General features: G+C 51.1%; 1 protein-coding gene across 6 annotated transcripts in view; it reads right to left on the reverse strand.

The window, feature by feature from the left end:
• Positions 1-5,125: 5,125 nt before the first annotated feature.
• Positions 5,126-26,135, reverse strand: part of ACACB (acetyl-CoA carboxylase beta) — a 125,788-nt gene continuing 104,778 nt past the window's right edge. For 5 of the 6 annotated variants that reach the window (XM_046024233.1, XM_046024227.1, XM_046024228.1 and 2 more), the window contains 16 exons: positions 24,549-24,671; positions 24,164-24,433; positions 23,171-23,268; positions 22,005-22,125; positions 18,734-18,844; positions 17,504-17,647; positions 16,612-16,732; positions 15,050-15,146; positions 13,146-13,242; positions 12,477-12,612; positions 11,505-11,682; positions 10,271-10,383; positions 8,778-8,932; positions 7,923-8,093; positions 7,694-7,830; positions 5,126-6,806 (listed from right to left, as the gene is read on the reverse strand). In XM_046024233.1, coding sequence (XP_045880189.1) covers positions 6,680-6,806; positions 7,694-7,830; positions 7,923-8,093; positions 8,778-8,932; positions 10,271-10,383; positions 11,505-11,682; positions 12,477-12,612; positions 13,146-13,242; positions 15,050-15,146; positions 16,612-16,732; positions 17,504-17,647; positions 18,734-18,844; positions 22,005-22,125; positions 23,171-23,268; positions 24,164-24,433; positions 24,549-24,671 — 2,199 coding nt within the window. In that variant the 3' untranslated portion in view covers positions 5,126-6,679. The other variant, XM_046024232.1, reaches the window with a different exon arrangement.

The following is a 26,135-nucleotide window of genomic DNA, read 5'->3' on the forward strand; positions in this document are numbered from 1 at the left end:
ATGTTTGAGTTGTTGCCAACGAAGACCCCGTGTTCAGGGGATGCCAAGACTCTCAGAGAGTAGCGTCGAATAACTGTCTTTTGTCAGTAAAGGCTGAATGGCAGCTCTGTGGCTCAGAGGGACGCGTGGGCGGAGGTGAAGGACAAAATGCTGTTTGTCACTCACTGCTCACAGCTGAGGTCCCATTTACAGACGGGGAAACTGAGGCCCAGAGAGGCAACACCACAGCAACACCGAACCCAGGGATCTGATGCCAGGTTCCCCTTGGAGATTGTCATTATTGGGAAAATCATCACGGCCATCATTCACCAGCCCCCAGTGCCAGGCTCTTAACAGGCATCCCTCAGGCAGGGACGTAAACCCCGTTTATTGCTCAGAAAACAGAGGCTCGGACCCACCAAGGAGGCAGGACTGAGGCCCTGATTGCCATACTCCAGAGTCAGAGCTCCAACGCCTCTGGTGCGTTCCTGGGGTCACAGGAGGTAACAAGGTGGGAGCAAATGCACGCTTTTCAGCAGCACACCCTCCTGGAGATTAGCTCCTTCAACCCTTACGACCCTACCAGGCACCTGGCTTCGTTACTGCATCCATTTTGCAGATGAAGAAACTGAGGCTTGGGGGAATAAAGGAATGTCTTGCCGCCCAAGATGACAGCAGAAGGATGCATTCATTAGGAGCCAACACTTAAGCCCTTCTGGGGAGTGGCTTGCACACTCCCTGGGGAGACAGGTCCATGCACGTGTGACAATGAGCAGGAAAGGAAGGTTAGGAGGATGACTGGGAAGGGTGGACCAGGTCCACCTCTGGGGAAAACAGGCAGGTGACAGGGAGAGACTCCCTCCACGGCTTGATTCCAAGGTGGCCCTGTGACCCAAGCCTGGCCAATGAGCACATCACTCCCCACCCCCCACCACCACCGTCAGTGGAGGGCGAAGCCTCAGCAGCCGGGTCACCCCAAGGAGAAGGCTGAGAAGCCTTTGCTTGAGTCTGTCCCCTACTCCTTAGTGCGGGCAAGCAGGGCCACGTATGTACAGAATCAAGGCAGAAACACCAAGGTCCTAAGGTTACAAGCTCTAAGCCAGGGCCCTAATCCCAACACGAGCCCAATTTGTGCGGGGGCTGAGCTGACCCCAGGAGAAAGCACGAAGGCGAGACCCAAGGAATGAGGCTTCACGGACCAACTTCTCTGCAGATGGTCAACTCCGGAGAAAAATGCTTGGCATTCGGACCCTCTGAACCCCAGCTGCATGCTGCACCGAGCTAAGCTCCAGGAAGCTGCTCCTGACGAATACAGACAGCTCAGCCACCCACTGAGGCAGGAGACTCACCCATTTCCCAGATGAGAAAATGGAGACTCAGCTCGTGATCGTGCAGCTTTTCTTCTCCCTCGGGGAGAAATCATCCACATTCTAACCAGAGAGAGAAACGCCACTGATGAATGCGGGCGGGGGTTTACTTTGCGACCTGTGCTGCAACTCGGCTTAGTTCGTTTATCCTTGTGGGGGGGGGGGTAGTAGGTTCTACCCCTCGTGGGAGGAGGAATAGTGGCTTCCAGATGGTGGCCACGTCCTAACCCTGTGACTTGGTTCTGTTACAGCAAGGGCAAGGAAGGGAGCAGGTGCCATTAAGGTTGTGTTTCAGCTGCCCTGAAACTAGGGAGGGGGTCCTGGATACCCAGGTAAGCCCTGTTGTAACCCCGGGATCCTGAGAAGTCAAAGAGGGGGCAGGAGGCTCAGTGTCAGCGCTGAAGAGGACACCTCGCCGGCTCTGACAACAGAATGGGGCCCCTTCACATGGGAAAACATAAGCAAACAGACTTTCCCTCTGAGCCTCCCAAAGGACCACAGGCTTCGCAGCACCCTGACTGGCCCAGCGAGACTCGTCTCAGACTTGTGATCTCCGGAACTGCGAGAGAACAAGCATGGGTTGTTTTTCAGCCACTAACGAGCCGTCTCAGGAAACAAACACCCCATTTTACGGAAGAGGAAACTGAGGCCTAGAGAGGCGGTGCCCGCTTACCTGGGAGGAGGCAGGGCTGGAGGTGGGACTCCCAGCAGCCCCTCTGCTTCCCCGCCAGCCCCTTATCCATTCCCCGGGGCTCGGGGGCGCCATCCGCTTGCTGGTCTGAAGTGAAGCTGAAACTGAGGGTTTGACCACAGGTCTGCAGATCTTCTGGCCCTTTGCACGGCATCGCCCTGCCTAGAGGAGTGTTTGCTCCTGAAAGACAGCTGCGGGAGGTTCGGGGAAGAGGACAGAAGGAGCGGACTGAAGGCAGAGGACAGGATGTGATGAAGCAGTGTTCCCGCCTCCGGACAAGGCTGGTTGTGTGACACTGTCCCTCCTCTGGGTATGAAAGCGGCGCCTCCCATCCCCGGGGGTTCAGCACCTCCACCTCCAGTCGGGGGGTAGCAGGACGAAGCACAAACTGGCGGAAGGAAGGCCCGAAGGCGCAGGAGCCTCTGGGTGGGCTGGGGAAGAGGACGCCCAGGAATCAAAAATTTAATGGCGCACTCGGGCAAGGCCGCCTGTCCCCCGCACCCTGTCGAAGGGATGCGAGCAAAAAGGTGCGATGACTTCTGAGTTCAAATTGCTTTTGGGCTTGACCTATAAGGATGGCGACTGTAAAAATGAACAAAAACGCTGGTATGTGTTGGGGAGGATATGGAGAAAACTGAATCCTCGTGCCCTGTCGGTGGGAAGGTAGGATGGTGTAGCCCCTATGGAAAACAGTACCACGGCTTCTCCAAGTAATGGAGAGAATTGCCATCCGGTGCACAATTCCACGTCTGGGCATCTACCCCCAGAGGAGTGAAAGGAGGGACTCGGAGATGTCTTGGCACGCCCGTGCTCACAGCCAGCATTATTCCCAAAAGCCAGAAGGTGGAAGAAACCCAAGTGACTATCGACGGATGGATGGATGGATGAACGGAATGTGGGCGCTATGGTCTGAAGTCTGTGTCCGGCCATGCCCCCCATTCATTAGTTGGAATCCTAAAGCCGGCAGTGATGGCGTCAGGAGGTGGGGCCTCTGGGAGGTCCTTAGGTCAGGGGGGTGGAACCTTCATGAAGGCGACTAATGCTCTTAGAAGAGGCCCCAAGAGAGCTCCCTGCCCTTTCTGAACACAGTGAGATGTTTGCGACCCAGAAGGGGTCCCTTGCCTGGCCATGGTGTCACCCTGATCTTGGATTTCTAGCCTCCAGAACTGTAAGCTATGAAATTCTGTTATTTATAAGGCCCCAAGTCTGTGGTATTTTGTTATGGAAACCCAATCGGACTAAGACAGGAGTGCATACGTTCCATGGAATGTTATCCAGCCCAAAAAAGGACAGATGTTCGGACACCTGCAGTAACAGGGAAGAACCTTGTGGAACTTGTGCTGAGCGAAAGAAGCCAGCCACAGAGAGACAAATACTGCGTGATTCCACTCACGGGAGGTACCTAGGGTCGGCAAATGCACGGCCGGAGACAGAAAGTGGCTGGCGGTCGCCGGGGCGGGGGCAAGGGGGCAATGGGAGTGTGTAAGGGGTAAGGAGTTCCCGTTTGAGACGAGAACGTTGTGGAGACGGAGGGCCGTGCTGGTTGCTCAACCGTGTAGATGTACGAAACGTCGCTCCACTGTACACTTCAGAATGGCTAAAATGGTGAATTTTGTTATGTATACCTTACCGCAATAAAAAAATGAAAAATGAGACATCCTAGGTTCTTGGCCTGTGTTTCCTGGACACGAAGCTGCTTAGAACTACACATGGGGGGGAATATCACAAGATACGATCATCGTTGAGAGTGGCCTTTCCCGTCATCTCTGGGGGTGACCACATCTCTGCCGATAAGACTGCTCTCCAAAATCCCTCTTCTGCTCAGTAGCCGGAGGGACTTGGGGATCCCTAGGTATACATTTCTTTTTCAAATCCACATTTCATATGTGTATTTGTATTCTTTTGCCTGAAACAGATGTATCATGTAACAGGAGCGCAGAAGCTGCGGGACCACAGGGAATGGGCTCCCAGCTGGAGGTGGTCCGGGAGAACTCACTGGAGGAAGGGCCATTGGGGTTTTTTATTTTTTAAGATTTTGTTTATTTATTTGACAGAGAGATCACAAGTAGGCAGAGAGGCAGGCGGAGGGGGGCGGGAATGCAGGCTCCCCACTGAGCAGAGAGCCCAATATGGGGCTCGATCCCAGGACCCTGAGATCATGACCTGAGCCGAAGGCAGATGTTTAACCAACGGAGCCACCCAGGCGACCCTCAGGTTTTAAAGAAAAAACATATTTTGAGAGACATGCTAATGTCTGCTGTTCACTCTGAAATGGGTCCAAATAAGAAAATGGATTGACAGATGAGAGAGGGTTGGATAGACAGAAAGATAGATAATAAGCAAAGACAAGCATAAGAGAATGTCAAGGATAGCTGTATCAGATGATTAGGGGTCTGTGGAAGAGAATTCGACTTTTTGGTGTTCGGAGATTTTTCATAGTAAAGTGGCAGGGGGAAGAATGACTCTGGGTTAAACGGCCAACTGACTTTTGGAGCTGGGGAATTAGATGGGGAAGGCAAACCAGAGGCAGAAGTTAGGGTGCCAAGTTTGGCAGCGCCCCACATTCATGATGTAGACAAGCTCTTACACGCAAGGACATGGGGCTCATTCAGGTGGTTGGTCGGGGCGCAGGGGCTCCAGAATCTGCTGACCCCGGGAGGGAGAGACTTCAGTGGATAGAGAGGGCGGCTGGCCTGGAAAGTGTCAGGTTCTTGATGGGGATCTGAGGGATGATGTTGGTTGGATTAACCACGGGGAGAGGAGTGGGGCAGGTCTGGATGGTGTCCTCACGTTTCAGGATACAACCTCTGCAGAGGTTCAGGATTTCTGGAAAAGCAAGAAGCCTAGCAAGATTGGGTCTGGCTCAGCAGATAGCAGAGAGTGACGGGCGGCCCTTCTTGAAGTCAAGCTGAAAAGACAAAGTCCACCTGTCGCCTTTGGGATACAACCTCCTATCAGAGCTTTGTCTTCCTCGGATGGGGGCTTCCTTAAGATGTCAGCTGAGGCAGGAGGCTGGTGAGCTGCAGGGGAGTCATCCAGGGAGGCGGCCTGCCTGTTCAGGTCCCCAGAATAAGTCAAGGCCAAAGTGCTTCCTTTAAGAAATACTTTATTCCACACATCTCCTTGTGGGTTCCCCCACTCACCCCTCCCGGGTGGCAGCTAGTCATCAACTTCTCTTTCCTTCCAAAGCCGAGAGAGCCTCTTGCACCTGGAAACATTTCTTCAGGTCCCAAGGCAGCACAGAGGTCTGCTCCCTGCCCCGGTTGGCCTCCGGATGGATACACTGTTCCAGATCAGTGTACCTGTTCTTTCTCAGCTTGGATGCTAAGTGAAACTTACACAAACAAACAAGATTTGTGTTACACGTGTGTGCAAGTGTAGCACTTTCGCACCTTCGAGTAAAGTAGGGCTATTAAGTGAATGATTCAGCTCATTCATCTTCCTCCCACTGCTCACCGCTGCCAGGATAATCTCCTTTGCCAGGGCTGTCATTGGCTGATGGCCCAACTGTATATTTTTCAGCTCAGGCGTCCTTAAGCATCCTGGCTTGTGGGGGCTTCCCTGAGCATCCTCGCCAGCCTCTGAACGGGTCCTCAGGGAAACTGCCCATCCTGGCAGTAGGGGAGTGGCTGACTGCTCCCATACTTGTCACCGGAGGAAGCCAGGGACGGGGCCGGGAGGACAGCAGGTCTGACATGGGGCAGCCTGTGGAGCCCAGAGCTGGGGGGCATGTCACAGAGATCTCCCTGAGCAAATCGGTGTGGTCCAGGGGCCACAGCTCTGTCTCTTAGGGCCGGATCCCTCCACCAACATCAAGGCACCAGGCGAGAGAGTGACAGCAGATGGCCTCTCTGGGAGGGGTAGTGGTGATCATAGCAGCAACACTCATGAGCCTTCTGCTTCTGTCCTTCCCACCTGTCCACGAGGATGTGTGCAGGGGGAAGGAAGGGGCCAGCGGGGGGCTAGGAGCCACAGAGAAGCTGGATGATTCTGCCCATTTACTGTCCCTCCCTCAAAAACAAAATCTCTGAGCATGGACTACCCATGACACATTCCTGGCGACTTGCTAAGGGCCACTTGGGGAATAATAAACCATTTCATCTCTTAGAAAATCATTCAAACCCTTTTCCGGGTGACTCGACAGCATCTAAATAAGCATCATTACAAAAATAGGGTTTTTTTTTTTTTCTTCTTGTCTCTGCTCTTCTTTCCTTGGTCTAGTTATTCTGCTGAAATATAAAAGATGCTTCCATCAATAATTGGTCTCAGAGTAAAAAAAAATAAGATTCCATGATCTGATACAAGAACTCCTAGATCCCGCACGCCAGGCACCAGGAAGCAGAAGGAAACCGGGGCATTTGGGTTCAGGCTGATTTGGTGACGCAGCAAAACGTGTTGTCTCAAGAGACACAGACCAAACTTCCCCGAAGCAGAGAGGAAGCTGTTTCTGTTTGGAAGGGGACACTCCTGAGCCTTTTATTGAGACAGGAGTGAGTGGGAGGCCAGCAGCCCTGCAGAAATGTCCAGGATTTTTTTTTTTTTTTTTAAATCAAACCCCCAAGGTCCTGATGAGGCCTGCGGTAGGCGGGTCAGCATGGTTTCTCTTGCCCATGGTCCTGCAAGAGAGCGCAGTGGGCTGGGGTCAGGTGGAGGCTGGGCTGTCCACGGTGGACAGGAGGTGAATGACTTGGGCCCGCTCGGCTGGGCTGACGTGCTGGCTCATGTACACAATACAGTCCGCGGCCACTTCTGGATTGTCCTGTACCAGGCTGTGGGGAGAGGGGAGAGAAGGGCTGGGTCATTCCTGCCACTTAGGTCAGTGGGCGCTAGGGTGGTCCCCAGAATCCCTGTGCAGGGCCGTGTCATATTCCAGGGTGCGTGACAACCCAGAGTTCCCAAATCTCTTCGTGCTGTGGTCACCATGGGGATGATGGTCCCATGTAGTGGGAGGGATGAGAACACCTCGGAGGACAGTGGAGCCCATGAGTCACTAGCTGTGGGACTTCCCCGGAACCTCAGTGTTGTTCTCCAAATGAGGTCCCATGGGATCACCTGCCCACCTCACAGGGGACCCTGCTGGAACGGGGTGAGCAAACTGCTGGGGAAGGCTGGTACCAAACGGGAGGCAGCAGCCTAGCACCCAGCAGTTAAGAATGTGGGCTGTCACAAATGCGCTCTAGTTGGGACACCTCAGGGACCTCAGTCGGCGAAGTGTCTGCCCTTGGCTCCAGCCATGATCCCGGGGTCCTGGGATCAAGTCCCGCTTCCGGCTCCTTGCACAGCAGGGGATCTGCTTCTCCCTGTGCCCCTCCCCCTGCTCATGCTTTCTCTCAAATAAACAAATAAAATCTTAAAAATAGGAAATGCAGAGTACTGTGAAGTGTGTAAGCCTGACGATTCACAAACCTGTGCCCCTCGGGCAAATAATACATTATATATTAAAAATAAAAAAAAAAAGGAAACACACATACACACATAGCCCAACGGCTGTGACCTTGGACAAGTTACCCTGTAGACGCCAGCAAGGAATGCAGCCCTGAGCTCAAGGTCCGGGGACCATGCAGCCATTCTGGAGTTGGGCAGCTGGAAGAATATTGTGGCCCCGCACTTGCCAATAAGTCCAAGGGATGGGCAGGGGGGCCACGTGGTCACTCACCTTCTGATGGCCTTGAGGACGGAGTCACGCTTCAGGCACTTGATGTTCTCGCGGATGGTGGAGTGCAGGCCATCCCCCGCCTGCCAGTGCTCTTCCAGCCACCGCACCACCATCTGGTTGTTGTCCCACATGTAGGCCTGGGGCAGGGGGAGTAGCTGGCTCAGTGAGAGACCCCATCGCCCAGCAGGCTAGCCTCTGCCCCCCACCCCCATCCCCACCCCAGGCCCACCTTGACAGCCCCCTCGGTCTCCACGAACCAGCGTCGCAGCATGGACTGGATGTGCACGTGGCTCAGCTCAGGGCTGGCCTGCAGGATCTCCTGCCTGATCTCGTCCTCCAGCAGGAGGCGGCGCAGGCGCCAATACAGAAAGGTGCGCGAGGTCTTCCAGTCCAAGATGTCCTGCGGACAAGCCCCAGCCAGGCCTGAGCCCTCTGGGAGGGGATGCAGGGCACCATCTGGGGCTAGGGCCTGCACGAGGCACGGGCTCTCTGATCATTCCCATTTTGCAGACCAGGCAACTGAGGCTTTCAGGGGAGGTGGCAGAGGCAAGAAGCCACCAGCAGCCGACACTGGTTCAGCAGAGGCAAGCAGAGCTTAGGCTGGGAGGGGAGCACCCCACATAGGGTGGTAGGCTGACTGTAGGATGTCCTCTTGGGGGCGGCGCGATGGGGTGGGGCTCGGGATCGGCAGTGCTGGGGGAGCGCAGGGCAAGACCAACCCGTCCCAAATGCAGCCTGGCAGTTGCGCACGCGTGCGCGCACACACACACACACACACACACACACACACACACACACACACACACGTCAGACTGGTGGTTCCCAAACCTCGCTTCCTGTTAGAACTTCCTGGGGATTTGAAAGCACACTGATGCCCGGCTCCCATCCCGCCTCCCTCAGACTCTGATTAAATTGGTCTGCAGAGCAACCAGGGCCCTGGGATTTTTTTTTTTCTTTTTCTTTTTTTATAGTTCCCCAGGAGATTCTAATGTGTGGTGCTCCCACCCAGATGGTCTCCTGTTTGGAAACCAGGCCACCTTGGGCCGGACCCCTCACACCCTGCCCCACAGCCGCGGGCCCTTACAGCGAGGGCACCCTTCTCCAGCATGCAGATGGGCTTGTCGTGGAGGCTGGCGAACTGCACCGCCACCTGGTGATAGACAGGCAGCAGCAGCTGCTCCCGGGCCTTCAGCTGGCCCTCCAGGTCCTTGCGGTCCTTGTCCGAGAGCCCTGGTGTTCCTGTGGGCAAGGGCACAAACCAGGCTTTGTGGCACGGGCCTGCACTGGAATTCCAATCATACCCCCAAATTGAGCGGCTCTTGCCGTCTCAGACAGGCACTCACAATGGCAAGACAGCCTTGAGCATGCAACTGTGAAGATGCCCCCTTTTATCAGAAAGAACCATGCGCTTTGCATATTGCAAAAGACAAGAAGGGAAGATTATAAACAACTCTTGCCAATTTCACACCTTAGAAGAAATAGACAATTTCTTTGAGATACATAAATTAGGGAAGCTCTGCCAAGAGGAAACCAGGTAACCTGAATAGTCCTTGTATAGTGAAGAGGCGTCTGTAGCTAGAAACCTCCCGGCGAAGATTTAAAGAAATCACACCGATTCCAACTCGGGGTATAGGAGAGAACACTTCACAACTCATTCTAAGAGATCAGCATGACTCTGACACCAAACCAAAGAAATAACACGTGCGCGCGCGCACACACACACACACACACACACGGATAAACCTTCTACAGAGCACATTTACGAAGATATCACCATCCAGTATGGACTTTTTTTAAGAGAGAGAGTGAGTGAATGAGCAGGGGAAGGAAGGGCGGAGGGAGAGGGACAGAGAGAATCTCAAGCAGGCTCCACAGTCAGAGTGGAGTACGATATGGGAGTCAATCTCACAATATTGATATCAGAACCTGAGTCAGGGGCACCTGGGTGGCTTAGTGGGTTAAGTCTCTGCCTTCGGCTCAGGTCATGATCTCGGGGTCCTGGGATCAAGCCCCGCATTGGGCTCTCTGCTCTGCGGGGAGCCTGCTTCCTCCTCTCCCTCTGCCTGCCTCTCTGCCTACTTGTGATCTCTGTCTGTCAAGTAAATAAACAAAATCTTAAAAAAAAAAAAAGAAAAAAAGAACCTGAGCCGAAATCAAGAGTCAGATGATGAACTCACTGAGCCACCCAGCTGCCCCCAATATGGACTTTTAAACAAAATTGCACCTAAGGTTACAGGAGAAACAAAGCTATCACTCCAACAAAACCGGTAAAGTATTTTGTCGGATGGAAAACTCTAAAAGGACATCTTGCTGTGAAAATGCTTATCTTCTTCGCTGGCCCCAAATACTTCCATTTTTTACATTTTGGGTGTGTTGAGAAATAAATACACTAAGGCATTACACATATTTTTTTAACGTTAGAGGGGTTGATTTTGCTACACTGAACACTGAAAACGTCTCACCATTTTTGTAGCCGTGTTTTGGCACGTTTCACTTTGTTTTCACCGTACCAGAAGGCCCTGGGGCGGGCGGGGCCCCTCTTGCCCTCTGAGAGATGAGGGACTTCTACCCTCTCACCTAGCTGTTCCACGAGCTTCTTGTAAGCTGGGTCGATCCTTCTCATGGTCTTTATCAGATCTTTCTTTCGGTACTTAATCTCCACCGTTCCCTCCGGCTCCAGAATATTCGCCCTGAGAAAAGAAGAGGGAGGGCTGGCAGTGTCGGCGAGGCTCCCCAACAAGCAACAGCCAGGAGACATGGGGTAGAGGCAGGAGAGCCAGGAGATCTGGGTGTGACCTCTTAGCTCTTTCACAGGCTCACTCTGTGACTTGTGCTTGTCAGAGGGGACTCTCCGGTCATCTGCTTCTACAGCCATAAAATGAGGGGCTGAGCTTACATTTTAAAATCAAGTTTTCTGAGCTCTGGAAGGCCCTTCCAGCTCTGTGAGCATATGACTTTCTCCAGAACGGCCAAGCCCTCCTGCTCTTCAGCCTCTCCTAATGTCTGTTCTCTTCAGGCCACAGTACTGTTTCTGATCTCCTTAGAGTTCACGGAGTCACAATGCATGGTCCAGGGGGAGCTGGCCTCCCATTTCAAGCCTCTCACCCACACTTCAGACTGCCCCCTCCTCTATCCTTTGATAGCTTGGAAGCCCTGAGGAATACTCCATGGAGCTCTGAGCTTCCTGGTGGCCACAGTGAGAAGTTCATGATCACCCCACTGGAAGCTGCTTGTGTCCTGAGCCCTCCTGGTGGCCTGAGCCTCAACAGTGCCCCATGAGGGTCTGGGTGCACTGAAGGCAGGACAGGTTTGGCTCATCTGCACATCACAATGTCTGCCATAATGCCTGGCACATAGCAGGTACTCAGTAAGTCTTCACAATAAACGCTTCACCAACGGACCCACCCAGGCGCCCCTCTACTGAGAAAATCTGCTTGTGCACTGGATGCTAGTTTCAGTTTGCTAAAGCTGGCGGCTCCCCATCCTTCAGAAAGTCAGAATGCCGGGCGCCTGGGTGGCTCAATCGGTTAAGTGTCTGCCTTTGGCTCAGGTCATGATCCCAGGGTCCTGGGATGGAGCCCCACAACAGGCTCCCTGCTCAGCGGGGAGTCTGCTTTCCCTCTCCTTTTGCCGCTCCCCCCACTCATGCGCTCTCTCTCTTTCTCTCAAGTAAATAAATAAACCTAAAAAAAAAAAAAAAGAATCTCAATGTCCTGGTAATCCCTGGCCAGCGGCTCAAGGGTGACAACAGTCTGGAGAACGGGGCTGAGAATAAGCAAAGGCTCAGCCATGTTGAGGGAGACACACCCACCTGCTCTCCTTGTCTGCGTACAATTCTATGCACAGGGGGTTGATGGAGGAGTCCATGACCACCCAGGAGCCTCCCCGGAGCTCTGCGTAGGGTGGGATATAGGACAGGATGGGCTGTTTATATTGCCTGAGGCTGTCTACGATGTAGGCTCCGAACTTCAGCATCTGGTCATACATGTCTGCAAAGCAAAGCAGCCACCTGGTGAGGAGGGCTCCAGCCCCAGCACCTGTCCACATGCCTAGCCAGTAGCCCTCATCGTCCTGGGGATCCCAAGAAAGTGTGGTCAGCCAATATGCTTGGTGGCACCACGGAAAGAGCTCTGAACTGGGAGACAAGGGTGGGTCCAGGTACAGAGGGCACCCTGACCATACACGTGACCTTGGACATGTCACTCTCCCTGCCTGGGCCTCAGTGTCCCCATCTGTAAAAAGGAGGCATAGGGCCATCCCAAAGATTCCTTCCAGCTCTGACTCTGGGATGCCCTCACCGATGCCTGGCCCCCTACCCAGCAATAACACGCGTCCTTGCCTCCTGCCCACACACAGCGTGGCCCTTATTTTCCACCAAGTACCAGGCACCTTACGTGGTCACAGTGCAACAGTACAATGAGCCGTCATCACACCGAGAGCTGAAACCATATGCCAGTGATCAGCTCATCAAATACCCCCTTGGACCTCTCGGGCTGCTCTTATTCTTAGCCTCTTCACAGGAGGAAAAGTTGCCAGGGCTGCCCTCCTGGCCCTGTCCCTCACAGTGTGACCTCTGGAAAGTAACATGGGGAACCCTCATATCCTCATCTGTAAAATGGGCAGAAGTGACCTGAACTGCTCCTGTCCTCAGGACCGTGGGGGCCTCAGCTAAGAGGATGACGGAGCCATACAGAGGAGAACCATAGCACTACATTGAGGGGGTCTCCCTCTCCTGGGTGCTGACCCCACCGCTTTGGGACACCCAGAGGAGAGAGAGCCGTACCTTTCATGCCACCGGAGAACCCCCTCCAGTTGGCAAAGATTATCAGGGGCAACTTCTCTCGGTTAAAATCCTTGATGACCTGGGCTGTCTTGTAGGCCGAGTCTGGGAGCCACACCTGGCCCACCTGCTGGATTATCTGAAACACGGAGTGGCCTGGATCAGACTCCTCTCTGTGAGAGTGGCAAGGGGACACAGGGACAGTCATCTGAGCCCCACCCTAGAGGGCAGGCAATCTGGTCTGTGTTGGCACCCGCCTCAGAACCAGGGCTCACAGGGAGGGCCCAAAGCTTGTCTGTGAGGGGCTCTGCTTGCCTCCATGGGCTACAGGTTCCTTTCGGCTCATTTCAGGCTCAAAGGGCGGCTAGTCCTGACTACACTGAGTCCTAGGACCCGCCCTCTGCCTTCTGCGCTCCTCCAGCCTATGCCACGGCCCACCCGGGAGACAGTGACAAGGATGGAGGCAGGAGGCAGGGAGGATTCCCAGGGACTCGTCACTCTCTAAAGAAGAAGAAACACCGTGTGGGCATTTATGCATCCCCCAGAAACCGTGCGGGAGAAATGGGACCCCAGGGCCAAGGACTCACCCCAGGCTCCGGCATGTGACCACCCAGGACCCACTCTTTGTTGGCTAAGCCAGCTGGAACAGTCCCGAGTTCCCAGACCCCTCACCTTGGCCTCCGAATCCAGGTTGGCAGGGTCCGCAGGTATCACCACCTCCACGGTCCGCGTCTCCACGGCGATCACTCCAACAGGGATACCCCCCAGCCTGCGAGGCCCGGCGTGGGTCAGCCAGGCTGAGTCAGCCAGGCCACACCCCCCGTGGACTCAGGGTACATGGGTCCTCTCGGCCCTGGGGACATCCTATGGGCATCCTGGGTACGTGGTGCTCATGGTGGGGAGGGGGGCAGGCAGAAGACAGCATTGTTTTCACTCGAGCGGGGCATTCTCTTGGAAGCATTTCTTTGGAACTTTCCAAAGCAGTTAGAGCCTCCTCACAAGCTGGTGGGCTGGAAAGGGGCTGTCGGCTCCCCTCTTGAGGGCACCCGTCATGGTGGTAACAGGGATGGCCAGGCCACTGCAGGGATGGGAGCAGCGCTGTCCACTAGAACTTTCTGCGATGCTGGCGCGTTCTCGGTCTTGTGCCATCCAGGACAGCAGCTGAGACGAGCTACTTCCTGAGCACTTGAGGCGTGGCGAGTGCAACAGAGGAACGGGGTCTCTTTCAACTCATCTAGGTATACATGGTCACACGTGGCCAGCAGCTACCCCGCGGGACACGGTGGGTCTAGGCGCAGAGGCCCATTTGGAAAGGGTTGAGGGATGCTGAGCCTGCAAGAGCTTCTGCTCAGGGGGGATTCTGTGACATCAGTAACCATCACTGCAAGCTCCCGGCCGGCCCTGTGCCGGGTGTGACCCTGGGTTACTCTTGTTTATGCTCTCAAGGACCGTAGGGAGGGGAAGTCTTTCAAGAAAGGAAGGGTCTCCAGTTGGAAGGGGGGACAGATCTCATTTCTGGTTTTAAAAAAATGTTTTTAAAATAAAACACTTATGGAAAAGTGACCAGCTGTAATGCTTGGCTTCACGGTTAGTATTTTAAGACGTAGTTATTGCCCTGGAGAGAGACAGCAGCAACAACAAAGAGAGCACTGGCAGCCCCACCACTTACGGAGCATTTGTGATTGATTTTTTTATTAAGTAGGTTCCACGCCTGGCATGGAGCCCAATGTGGGCCTTGAACTTGCGACCCTGAGATCGAGACCTCAGCGGAGATCAAGAACTGGCTGCTTCACTGACTGAGCCTCCCAGGCGCCCGCAATTATGATGCTGTAAGTGCTTAACATTCGTCATCCCAACAGTCCTCCCTTGTGGTTTAGTAGATTATCAACCCCACCCTGCAGAGGACGACAGGGAAGCCCAGAGAGGGTGAGTGACACAGCCGGGCTTGACCTCAGGTCAGACTCCGGAGTCGGAACCCGTAGCAACGACATCGTGCCAGGAATCTGAACAGTAAGTTATAAGGACACTGCTTTGGGCTCCACGTAGGAAGGATCTTGCAGGGAGTGGGATGTATCTGAAAAGAGGAGGACTACACCACTGAGGCGTGAGCTGCTCAGCTCTGGGAGCATTCAAGCATTTAAGCCATCTACCAGCTGTGTGTAGACAAGGGGCTTTCTGACCGTGGCCCTCCTGAAAGGGAATTCCTAGTTTGGAGTGTGTGCACAGTTTTGTGGCGGGAGCACCCAGAAGCTGTCTTCTAATTCCCCGAGGGACCCATGGCCCCTGTGGCTATGGAGCCCTTGCTCAGGGGCAGACACTAGGGGCCAGGGTGCTGGCCCCCAGCAACAGTTTGGCTGAGAGGTCTGCTAAGGCCCCAGAAAAATCCAGACTTTATGAAGAAGTCCATCATCCAAAAAACAATCCCCCAGGTTGGTTTTTCTTTTAGAAAATCCCGAGGCCAAAGCAAAATGCTCTTGGGGGGTCACCTGAGAGGAAAGGACCCCTGGTCTAGTGCCTGGGGGTCCCGATGTCTGGGGAGGCTAGCTGAGTGCAGCCTGCCCTGTCCTCAAGGTTACCTTGCTCGTCCTGTTACCACGGTCTGGGCCCAAGGTGCCATGATTTCCTTGAAACTGCCATGGTCGAAGAATCCACTCTGCCAGGATCCCTTCAGAGCTGCGGACAGGACAGAAGCCCAGGCCAAGGGGTGGGGTTGATGAGCATCCTTAGGGTCTGCCTGGTGGGCCAGATAACCTGGCCTTGACGGCCCAAACACCTGCCTCTCCAGAAAACCATACAGATCCCAACCTCGTTAAAAAAGAAAACAAAACAACAACAACAACAACAAAAATCCCCCCCAAAACAGGGCTGCAGAAAATACTCCAAGTCAGGAATTCAGCAGCTCCTGTCAATGCCAACACACGGAGATCCTAATCCCAAGGATCAGCCCAAAACGCAAAGAGAGTTGACGGGACCCCTTCAAAAGGTGGGATTTGGGAAGGGACCACGTGCCCCGAAAACCTCATATTTGACATGCCGGCTGCAGCCTCACAACATTTAACTGGGGGCGGGGAGGGGCACATGCATCATCAACTTCTAAAAGAAAGAGATAATGAGACAAAGAGAGAGACAGAGAGAGAGAAGAGAAGAGGAGGGGAGGAGGGAGGATACGATGACGTCCGCTGCCGCCATCCCTGGACAGGGAACAGCGTCGTGTCCATCACAGGGTTCGGAGCCAGGTGACAGGAGGGCCACAAACTGCCAGGGAGGAAAGCTGGGGGCCCGAACCCCAAGCAGCCTGGCCCCAGCGTCTGCTTGGGGGCTGGCCTGACCGGACGGAGAAAATGGTCAGAAACAAGTTGGATATTTTATAATCAAGTTCAAGTCACACCCCTTGGTGCTCACAGGTGAGAAAACCCAAGAGAAACCCGAGAGGGGCACACAAGCCGAGGGGCGCCCTGCACCTCCATGCCCCATGCCGCTCCTCTGGGGGGGGGGGCGCCCTCCTGCGCCACACAGCTGGACGGGCACGCCAAGTTCTGAAGGTGGCTGCGTCTGAAATTCTAGACTGGGGATTAGGGGGATGGGGGTAGCTCAGCTTTCCTGCTCTGTTCTGGCTGCTCAGAATGTAACCATACACCTCCCAGAGACAAACTGGCCCCTCTCAGAGGGAGGGAGGGACGGAGAGGGTGTGTGTGTGCGCACATCTCTACGTGTATGTGTGTGCAGAAGAGGCTGGGTCGTCTGTCCTGGGTGAACCCCTGGAGGGTAGCTACCTTTGTAAGGTGGAGCCAAACAGAGAGACGGAAAGAAAGAGGGAGAGAGGGGGGTGGTCATCTCTGGGAGACTCTGAGGTCTGCATTTTTCACCTCTGGAACCTCCCACAGTTTCGGGAGGGAGACCATGGCCTGTGTCACGCTTCCCCTCCCTGGACCAGCCCCAGAAACCAGAGGCTGCTTCCACTCCTTCTTGGTTAACAGCTCAGGAGAAGCACAGAGGAGAAAATCCCCATCCCTCCACGCCCTCCACATTTGATCTCAGGCGTACCCCTCTGGGATCTGTGCTTCTAAGTGTTCCTTTGTCCCACGTGCAGAAAAGAAACCCAAGAGCCAGGCCCCAGGCAAAGAGCTTTAGAACTTACTCGGGTGAGGCTTTCCTGTAAGCAGCCACCGGGGGTCATATGGAGCCTTGGTCGGGTAGTATCCAACTTCTCGGTCAATGGGGTCCGTGGGTGTGATGATGGGGACTGGGCTGTGATTATCCTAGAAAAGGAAACCAACTCAGTCTCCTTGTGCTCGCCAGTAATGCCTGTGATCTGCTTCTCCCCTCTGACCATGATCACATCTGGTTACGCAGGACAGCCCAGTCCAGACCAGTCAGTCATCACCAGTTTGAGTATCATTTGGTGCTGGGCTCTCCACATCCCTGCACTGAATCAACGGGGTAATACCCCAGGGTAGGTACTCCTGTGATTCCCATTTCACAGATGAGGAAACAGAGGTTCAGAAAGATTAAGAGACTGGCCCAAGGTCTTGCTTCTAGGGAGGAGGAAGCCAGGAATCAAATCCAGCCTGGCTGCAAAGTTCCAGGATTCTTTATTGGTCAGAGTTACCCCTTTCCAAAGCCACCCTTAGAAAAGTATTTTAAAAAAAGGAGGGGTGTCTGGGTGGCTCAGAGGGTTAAGCCTCTGCCTTCAGCTCAGGTCATGGTCCCAGGGTCCTGGGATCGAGTCCCGCATCGGGCTCTGGCTCAACGGGAGCCTGCTTCTTCCTCTCCCTCTGCCTGCCATTTCCTCTGTGCTCTCTCTCTCTCTCTCTGTCAAATAAATAAATAAAATCTTTTTAAAAAGAAAAAAAAAGAGCAAAGAACAGTGAGTACAGAGCTGGGTGTCAGAGAGGGAAGGAGGGAGGAGTAACGAAAAATGAACCCCAGCCACATGGCAGAGCTCCCTGTTCCCCAAACTCCCACGCTACCCAGCTGGAGGAGCTGATTCCAAAGTCTCCAGATACGACGCTGCAGAGGGTGTACTGCACCTTTGGCATATAGGACAGCCACTCCAGGATGGTGTACACGCCCTCGAAGTCGTCCGGCACAGTGGTGTGGGAGACGCCGTTGTAATGCATGATCTGCACGCCGCCCAGCTGGTTGTTGGAGGTGTAAACCTCTCGGCCCAGGACCTGCTTCGACAGGGCGCACTTAGCAAGCCCGGCCCCAACCCCACCCCCTCCGGGCTGGGGCCTCTTCCATCTGTTTGGAAATCATCTCCATCCAGGATCCTCAACCTGCACGTGGCAGTGACCTGGGATCTCTCAAAAATCCTGCCACCCGGGCTGCACCCCCAGAACCACTGCAGCAGAATTTCGGGGTTGGGAGGCAGCATCGGTATTTTCCTTCAGCTTCGAGGTAATTCCAACATGCAACCCACTTTGAGAACAAGTGAGCCCACCGATGACGTGGGTCTTCTCACAAAACGAAACCCTACCCCGTGTTTCTGATTGGGCAGGTCGGCACCGAGGCCAGAGAATCGGCTTTCCTAACGGGCTCCCAAGGGAAGCTGCTGCTGCGGCAGGTCTGGGGACCAGACTTTGATTACTTCAGTGGGAGTCTATCAGACAAGACGTTTTTACAGCCACTTGAGGGATGTTTTAATACAGTGAGAACAGCAGAATACCAAACTCCACATTCACCAGGAGTCAGGCAGACAGAAGACAAGAAGGAAATACACTAAAATTTTAATAGGAGCAAAATTACTTTTGGGGGGGTGTCTCTTTCCAATTTTCTGTAATACATAATGCCACGTTAGTAATTTTTAAATATTTAAATGGCAGTACACAAGAGAGTTCTACCACGAGAGCCTAGTAGTTCTTTTTTTTAATTTTTTTTTGGCTCATGGTGCCCTGATGGCTCAGTGGGTTAAGCCTCTGCCTTCGTAGATCATGATCTCAGGGTCCTAGGATCAAGCCCCACATCGGGCTCTCTGCTCAACAGGGAGTCCGCTTATCTCTCTCTCTGTCCTTCGAACTGCTAGTGCTCCCTCTCTCTCAAACAAATAAAATCTTTAAAAAAATAAAATAAAGTGAAACAAATTTTTTTTGGCTCAGGAGAGACCAAGACAAGTGCAAACTGGAAAAAGAGCTATACATCAGTAGGAAGGACACTGGTTTCAAGCTGAGAAAAGGCCTCCATCAGGAGACAGTCGAAAGGTTACAGTGAGTCCCCGTCCCCCGCAGCTGCCACCCGCGACCCTGCCCCCGTCCACTCACCTTGTTTAGCGCGCTGGCTCCCGTCAAGATGATGTGAGAGTTTTCCACCTGGATGACTCGCTGGCCCAGCCTCACCAAGTAGGCCCCGATCCCCACAGCTCTGCAGGTCACCTGTGGAGACGGAGATGGGGCCCCTCTGAATTCCCAAGGCAGGCGTGCCCCACTCCCCACAGCGGGGGTCAGGGGAGGACAGGCCAGGAACCCACTGGGCACACATGGAAGCTATGGCCTGGCCACCGGTGACCTGACTTGTGACCAAACAGCACAGCACAAGCCAGTTCTTCAGGCTCACCTGACCCCGGCTTCCGGAAAGAATGTGGTTAACAAAGAAGAGTGTGGTGAGGCCAGACAGTGGACATGGAATGTTCTGGCTCTTGCTTCATCCCAGGCCTAGCTCTTATACGTAGCTCTTCTGAGCCAATGTAGCCTCTCACACAACAAAAGGACCCCTAAGAGCCAGGGTGAAATCGGAGTGAGGTCTATACCAAGGAAAGGGCGCTGCGCCAATGTCAATGTCTTGGTCTTGGAAATGAACTGTAGTTACGTAGGATACTGTTACGGGGGAGGCTGAGTGAGGGGGACAGGGGAACTCTCTGTACTGCCTTGTAACTTCTAGTGAGTTGTAAACTATTTCAAAATTATATATATATGTATATAATTACATAAATATATAATTATGATACATATATGATATATATAATTATATATATTATATAGGATACATATAATTATAATATATGTTATATATTGTGATACATATATATCATATATAATAGTAGTAAACTATTTCAAAATTATATATACATCATAATTATATATGATACAGATAAAACATCTATTTTAGAATATAGAAAAATATACATATCTTTATAGATTTGGGAATATATAATATGTAAGATATATATATATATCCAAAGGTATATATTTTTTATTTTGAAATACATATAATGGTATCTAGAAAACAAGCCTAAGGAAGACACCCATGGCCAGCATTTTCCACCTTGGAAACTGAAGATCCAACACGGGATGTAAAGATAAGGTCTTAAATGACAGAAAGGCTAAGGGAGGGAAAGGGGAGATATTCATTTTGTGCCAATCTCCTAAATACTCAGTACCTTTTTTTAAAATTTAAATTCTAGTTAGTTAACCTACAGTGAAATACTGGTTTCAGGAGTAGAATTCAGGGATTCGTCACTTACTGACAACACCCACTGCTCATCCCAAGTGCCCTCTTTAATGCCCATCCCCCAGCCGGCCCATCCCCCACCATCTCCTTCCCCAACCCTCAGCTTGTTCTCTATCATTAAGAGTCTCTCATGGTTTGTTTCCCTCTCCCCCCCTTTTTCCCCTTTCCATGTGTTCATCTGTTTTCTTTCTTAAATTACACATGATTGACATCATATGGTAATTGTCTTTCTCTGATGTATTTTACTTATTTCACTTAGCGTAATACACTCTAGCTCCACCCAAGCACTTGCAAATGGCAAGATTTCCTTCTTTTGGACAGCTGAGCAATAATCCATTGTACAAATATACCACCTCTTCTTTATCCACTCATCAGTCAATGGACACTGGGGCTCTTTCCATAGTTTGGCTATTGTGGACATTGCTGCTATAAATGTTGGGATGCATGTGCCCCTTCAAATCTGTATTTTTGTCTCCTTTGGGTAAATACCTAATAGTGTGATTGCTGGGTCATAGGGTAGCTCTATTTTCAACTTTTTGAGAAGCCTCCAAACTGTTCTCCAGAGTGGCTGCACCAGCTTGCATTCCCACCAACAGCATAAGAGGGTTCTCCTTTCTCCACATCCTCACCAACACCTGCTGTTTCTTGTGTTGTTAATTTTAGCCATTCTGACAGGTGTGAGGTGGGATCTCATCATGGTTTTGATTTGCATTTCCCTGATGGTGAGGGATGGTGAGCATCTTTTCACGTGTCTGTTGGCTATCTGGATGTCTTCTTTGGAAAAGTGTCTATTCATGCCTCTTGCCCATTTCTTAACTGGATTATTTGTTTTTTGGGTGTTGAATTTGGTAAGATTGGAACATGATTCAAACACATCAACCATAAAAAGATACATTTTCTGATAATTGTTAAAACTGACTGTGAACCAGTTTCAAGGATATTAAAGACTTGCCATGGATGTTGATGGGTATAATAACAGCACTGTGATTCTGTAAAAAAGCGGTGTATCTGGGGGTCTTTATCTAGCAAAGATTCACCCTAGGCCATCCAGAGATGGTAAGACAGGACAGGGCGCTTGCTTTAAAATACCCACAAACACAGGATGCCTGGGTGGTGCAGTCGTGAGGCGTCTACCTTTGGCTCAGGTCATGATCCCAGGATCCTGGGATCAAGCCTCTCATCAGGCTCCCTGTTCAGTGGGAAGCCTCCTTCTCCTTCTCCCACTCCCCCTGCTTGTGTTCCCTCTCTCGCCATGTCTCTGTCAAATAAATAATTAAAATCTTAAAAAAATAAAATAAAATATGCACAAACAGGGACACCTGGGTAGTGCTGTCAGTTAGGCATCCAACTCTCGAATTCCCCTCAGGTCGTGATCTCAGGGTCATGAGATCGAGCCCCATGTCAGGGTTGGCACCCAGCACAGAGTCAGTTTGAGTTTCTCTCTCCTTTTCCCTCTGCCCCTACACCCCTGCTCTCTCTTTCTCTCCCCCCACTTCTCTAAAATAAATAAATGAATCTTTAAAATATATATAAATATATATTTTATATATTAAAATATTATTAATAAATATATCAATATTATTAATAGTAATAATATATATTTTATATAATAAATAATAAATTTATTATATAAATATATTTATTTATTTAGAATTTTATTTAAAATTTATTATATAAATTTATTTATTATAAATTATTTAAAATTTTATTATATAAATAAATAATATATATTATATATTATTATATTATTATTTATATTATAAATAATATATATTTATATTATTGATAATAGTATTATTTATATATTCATATATAATTAATAATATCAATAATATAAATATAATAATATATTAAAATAATATAATACATATATATTAAAATATATATTATATAAATTATAAATTTATATAAATATATATCTATATCCCCAGACAGGAGAGCCGAGGGAGCAAGAACGCAGGAATGGCTACATGTTGCTAATCACCGGAGCTGTGTGATGAGCACACAAGGCTCTTTTCTGAGACCGCTTTAAAGATTCCATGAGACAAAGTGGAAAAGGAAAAGGAAATAAAATAGGAGACTCACCAAGCTGATGGTGACAATCTCTTCATACGCCAGGGAAGACTCCCCCGCAATCATGCCGGAGCCCCTGAGATTCTCTATGCCCACACCACTGTCCTTCCCGATGATATCCGTGATGACATACCTTCATGAACAAAACATGGGTTCAGGACAGAGCTCTAGCCCAGGAAAGTTCAAGGCTGATATATTTCCCCAGAACCCAGGGCAGGGGGCATGAGCAAGGTGAGGGAACAGAAGGTGGTAAAGCAGCCAGAGGTGAAATGAAAGCAGGGGTCTAAGACCCGCATAATTGGCCCAGAAGTTTCTAGAAGGGCAAGTGCAGCATCTATAATTATTACCCTTCCCACCAAAGATGTCTGCCTATGTGGAGGCTGTCCTAATGAAAGGTCACCCCCACCCTACATACTTCCACAAACAATCTAGAATAAAGTCTGGTCTACAGAGTGATGAGGAAAGACACTTAGTTCACAATCAGTCAGTCAAGATTCTATAGCCGTAGAAGTGTGAAACGCTATACGGCCTAACCCCTGTTACAGATTCACAAGACACTGCGCAGTCAAGGCTTCTGACAAGGTCTGCAGTAAAGATGCTTGTTAGATCCCATTTAAACCCAGGGTTTCTCAATGTATTTGGTTCTTCACCATTCCCCACAACGTATCACCAACTAACGTTCCAGAAAACCTAGCCTGGGAAATTCTGACTTTGTCAACTTCATTGGGGAAAAAAGCCCAAAAACAAAACCCCACTACGGTCCCTATAAAAGACAGCTGGTAACCTTGGACCGCCTCAGGGAGCAGACCCCTTCCCTGCCTACACCTTCCTAGCTTTCCAAATCGCTGCTGCATCAGCTGGGCTAATTTGATCATAGATGTAACCTTGCAGCTCTAGGGACATCACGGGAATGAATCTAAGCTAATTCTTTCCTATGTGAGGTACTGTATTTGTGAAAGCCACGACTCACTCTGGATGGCAAGGATGGTCTCACCCCGAAGAAAGCCCCACATGTCTTAGTCCCCAGTGTCCGGAAGGCCCGGGGATCCCACTGTACAAACACCACCATCCCGTTTGAAAACATCATCCACAAGCCCAGAGGCAAAGAGAGGGACTGCTCGTCAGTAGCTGAAATCGACCACAGGCAAAAGGAAGGAGCTACCTGATAACTTACTGACCTGGATTCTCCGTCTTCCTCGATGTGCTTACAATGGACAGAGTTCAGGGAGCTGATTGTGGTGTAGTCTTGGGGGGTCAGGTACAAGTACCTAAATCCCTTAAAGAAATATACCCCAGTGAGGCTGTGAATCCAGTTCCCTGCAATAGACAGCCACTGTTTGTTTTTTTAAAAATGTTAACATTGTAAGGGCAGATGTTAATAACGAGTTAACCATGTGTTAACAGCACCACTGGCACGTCTGACGTTAATTCCGTATCAATAACAACTACAGACTGAAGGTCTGATTGGTGCCAAGCACCTTCCACTCATCCTTACACACCACCTCCCGTTTGTCCTGCTCCAAATCCGCTCCTTTTCCTCCGAATCACCTCTTCATCCCTGCTCCCCCAAGGGGTCTGTTCTTTCTCCCCCTTATTGCCAGCTCCCTCCACGAAATTTTATCATATAGTTTATGTACCACGTGTATGTGCATATGCGTTTTACACGAAAAGAATAATTTTTGCCCCCCTTTGGCGGAGGCAATGCTGCTGCCTGGAGGACACCTGCTCTGCCTGCAGAAAAGACCTGTCCCCTGCATTTCCACGTCACAAAATGTGATCTTTTCACTCATTCCTCGTGCGTTTTGTTGTGGCTAGTGTCTCTCCACTTCCCGGATGATTTCTGAGAATCCCCTGCGGCCAGAAACCAAGTCTTACTTACCTCTGCCTCCTCACTGTACGCCACATTCAGGGGAGCTCAGGCAACATTAGCTCTGTGTTTATAAACTTCTCGTTGTTGTTATTCCCCTCAGGCGCTTTTCCAGACACTTTTTTCCCAATCGCCACTCCCATCCGAGAAATTTTAAGACTGATCTACCATATGCCTTTTCGTGTGGATCTGTACTTTATGTGCAAAGCGCACCAAGATTCTTCCCGTCCCGCCCCCGCACCCCCGTGGGCACTATCGCCCCCAGTGCGGGGCATCACATCACCATGCTGGTTTGGGGACGTACTTTGTTGGGGTCTTCTGGGTCCACCCAAGCCACCTGGAATATGTGCTTGATCTCCTCTGCAAGGCCGATACCAGCCCCACTGTTGGCTGCGAGGTAGATTTTGGGGATGCCCTCTGCCCGGGCCATCTCCGATGCCCGCAGGTACAGGAGGTCTTCTCCCATGCCAAAGGACCCAATGCGGAATGTGATGTCATTGCTGATGACGATCACGTCCCGCCCTTCTGGATACTCTGGAGTCTTGAACCTCATTTTGAAGGCCACCATGCCCACCTGGCGAGGAGACGAATGCACAAGGAAACACAGTTTGTTTTTTCAGGAGTGGGGCGGCGGGGTGTTTTTTGAAAGGGTGAGTCCAGCCAGGGGTCACGCTCCACGGAGTTCCTACCTCATTTCCCCCAGGAAGGCGGTTCATCTCCACTAGCTGGCCCTGGGGGTCCAGCACGAGTTCAGTGTATGTCAGGATGTCCTTGGGGTACTTGTCTGGGGTGCCCCACAGTTTAAAGAGAGCCTGGGGATAGGGAAAGAAAGGGAAAGCCCAAAGTCCTCATTAGGGAGGCACATTTTCTAGTTCTTCCTCTCTTTAAATTATGAACTGTGGTTGGAGGCTCCTGGGAATGGCTGTCGGTTAAGCCTCTGCCTTGGGCTCAGGTCATGATCTCAGGGTCCTGGGCTCAAGCCCCGCATCGAGCTCCCTGCTCAGTGGGGAGTCTGTTTCTCCCTCTGCCTGCTCACTCAATATTATTCTCCCTCTGCTTATGCTCTCTTTCTCGCTCATTCTCTATGAAATAAATCTTTAAAAAAATAAATTATGAACTATTGAAAGCACACAGAAAAACATGCAGAATAAGCAACACCCATGCCCCTATCTGGTGGTTTTCTCAATCATAATTTTTCCGTGTCCATTTATGAATTTTTTAACGGAATAAGAGAAATGCAGTTGAAGCCCCTGGTGTACCACCTCCCCAAGCCCAGATAATCATTGTCTTGAATTTAGTGTCCACTGGTCCTGTGTGTGTTTTTATGCCTTTCATTATACAGGCATAAATTTTAAACACACGGGGGCACCGGGCTGGCTCAGCTGGAAGGTATGCAACTCTTGATCTTAGGGTTGTGCGTTTGACCCCCATGTAGGATGTAGAGACATGACTTAAACTTAATTTTTTTAAATGATTTTATTTATTTATTTGACACAGAGAGAGATCACAAGTAGGCAGAGAGGCAGAGAGAGAGAGGAGGAAGCAGGCTGCCTGCTGAGCAGAGAGCCCGATGTGGGGCTCGATCCCAGGACCCTGAGATCATGACCTGAGCCCAAGGCAGAGGTCCAACCCACTGAGCCACGCAGGTGTCCTTTAAACTTAATTTTTTAAAAGATTTTATTTTTAAGCAATCTCTACACCCCATGTGGGTAGCCACACACCCCAAGACCAAGAGTCAAAAGTTCTTCCAACTAAGCAAGCCAGGCGCCCCCGGACAGGGCTTACACTTAAAATCAACTGTCTTGTGAGGGACACACCCTTCTGTACCTTGCCCTTTTGGCTCCCCCATGTGTTTGAGAGATTTGTCCACACTGAGAAATTTAACTCTGCTCATTTTCTCTGCTGTTCAGTTTCCATGGCGTGAGTAGACGACTTACCTATTCATAACCCTTTTTAAGGAACGTTTAGGCTGCTTCCAATCCTACAGTATTAACAATAGGGTTGTAATAAGCATTCTTTTTTTTTTTTAAGATTTTATTTTAGAGAGAGAGAGCGCTAGCATGAGTGGGGGGAGGGGCAGAGGGACAAGCAAATTCCCCGCTTAGTGTGGAGCCTGACGTGGGGCTCAATCCAGGACCCTGAGATCATGACCTGAGCTGTGGTCAGACATTTGACGGAGCCCTCCAGGTACCCCTGTAATGAGATCCTGATGGTCTCTTCTTATAAACACAGATGAGAGACTCATCAGGGGAGTACCTAGGGTTTGTGAAGCTTCA

The sequence above is a fragment of the Meles meles genome, chromosome 12 (assembly GCF_922984935.1).
Source record: "Meles meles chromosome 12, mMelMel3.1 paternal haplotype, whole genome shotgun sequence".
Taxonomy (NCBI): Eukaryota; Metazoa; Chordata; class Mammalia; order Carnivora; family Mustelidae; genus Meles; species Meles meles.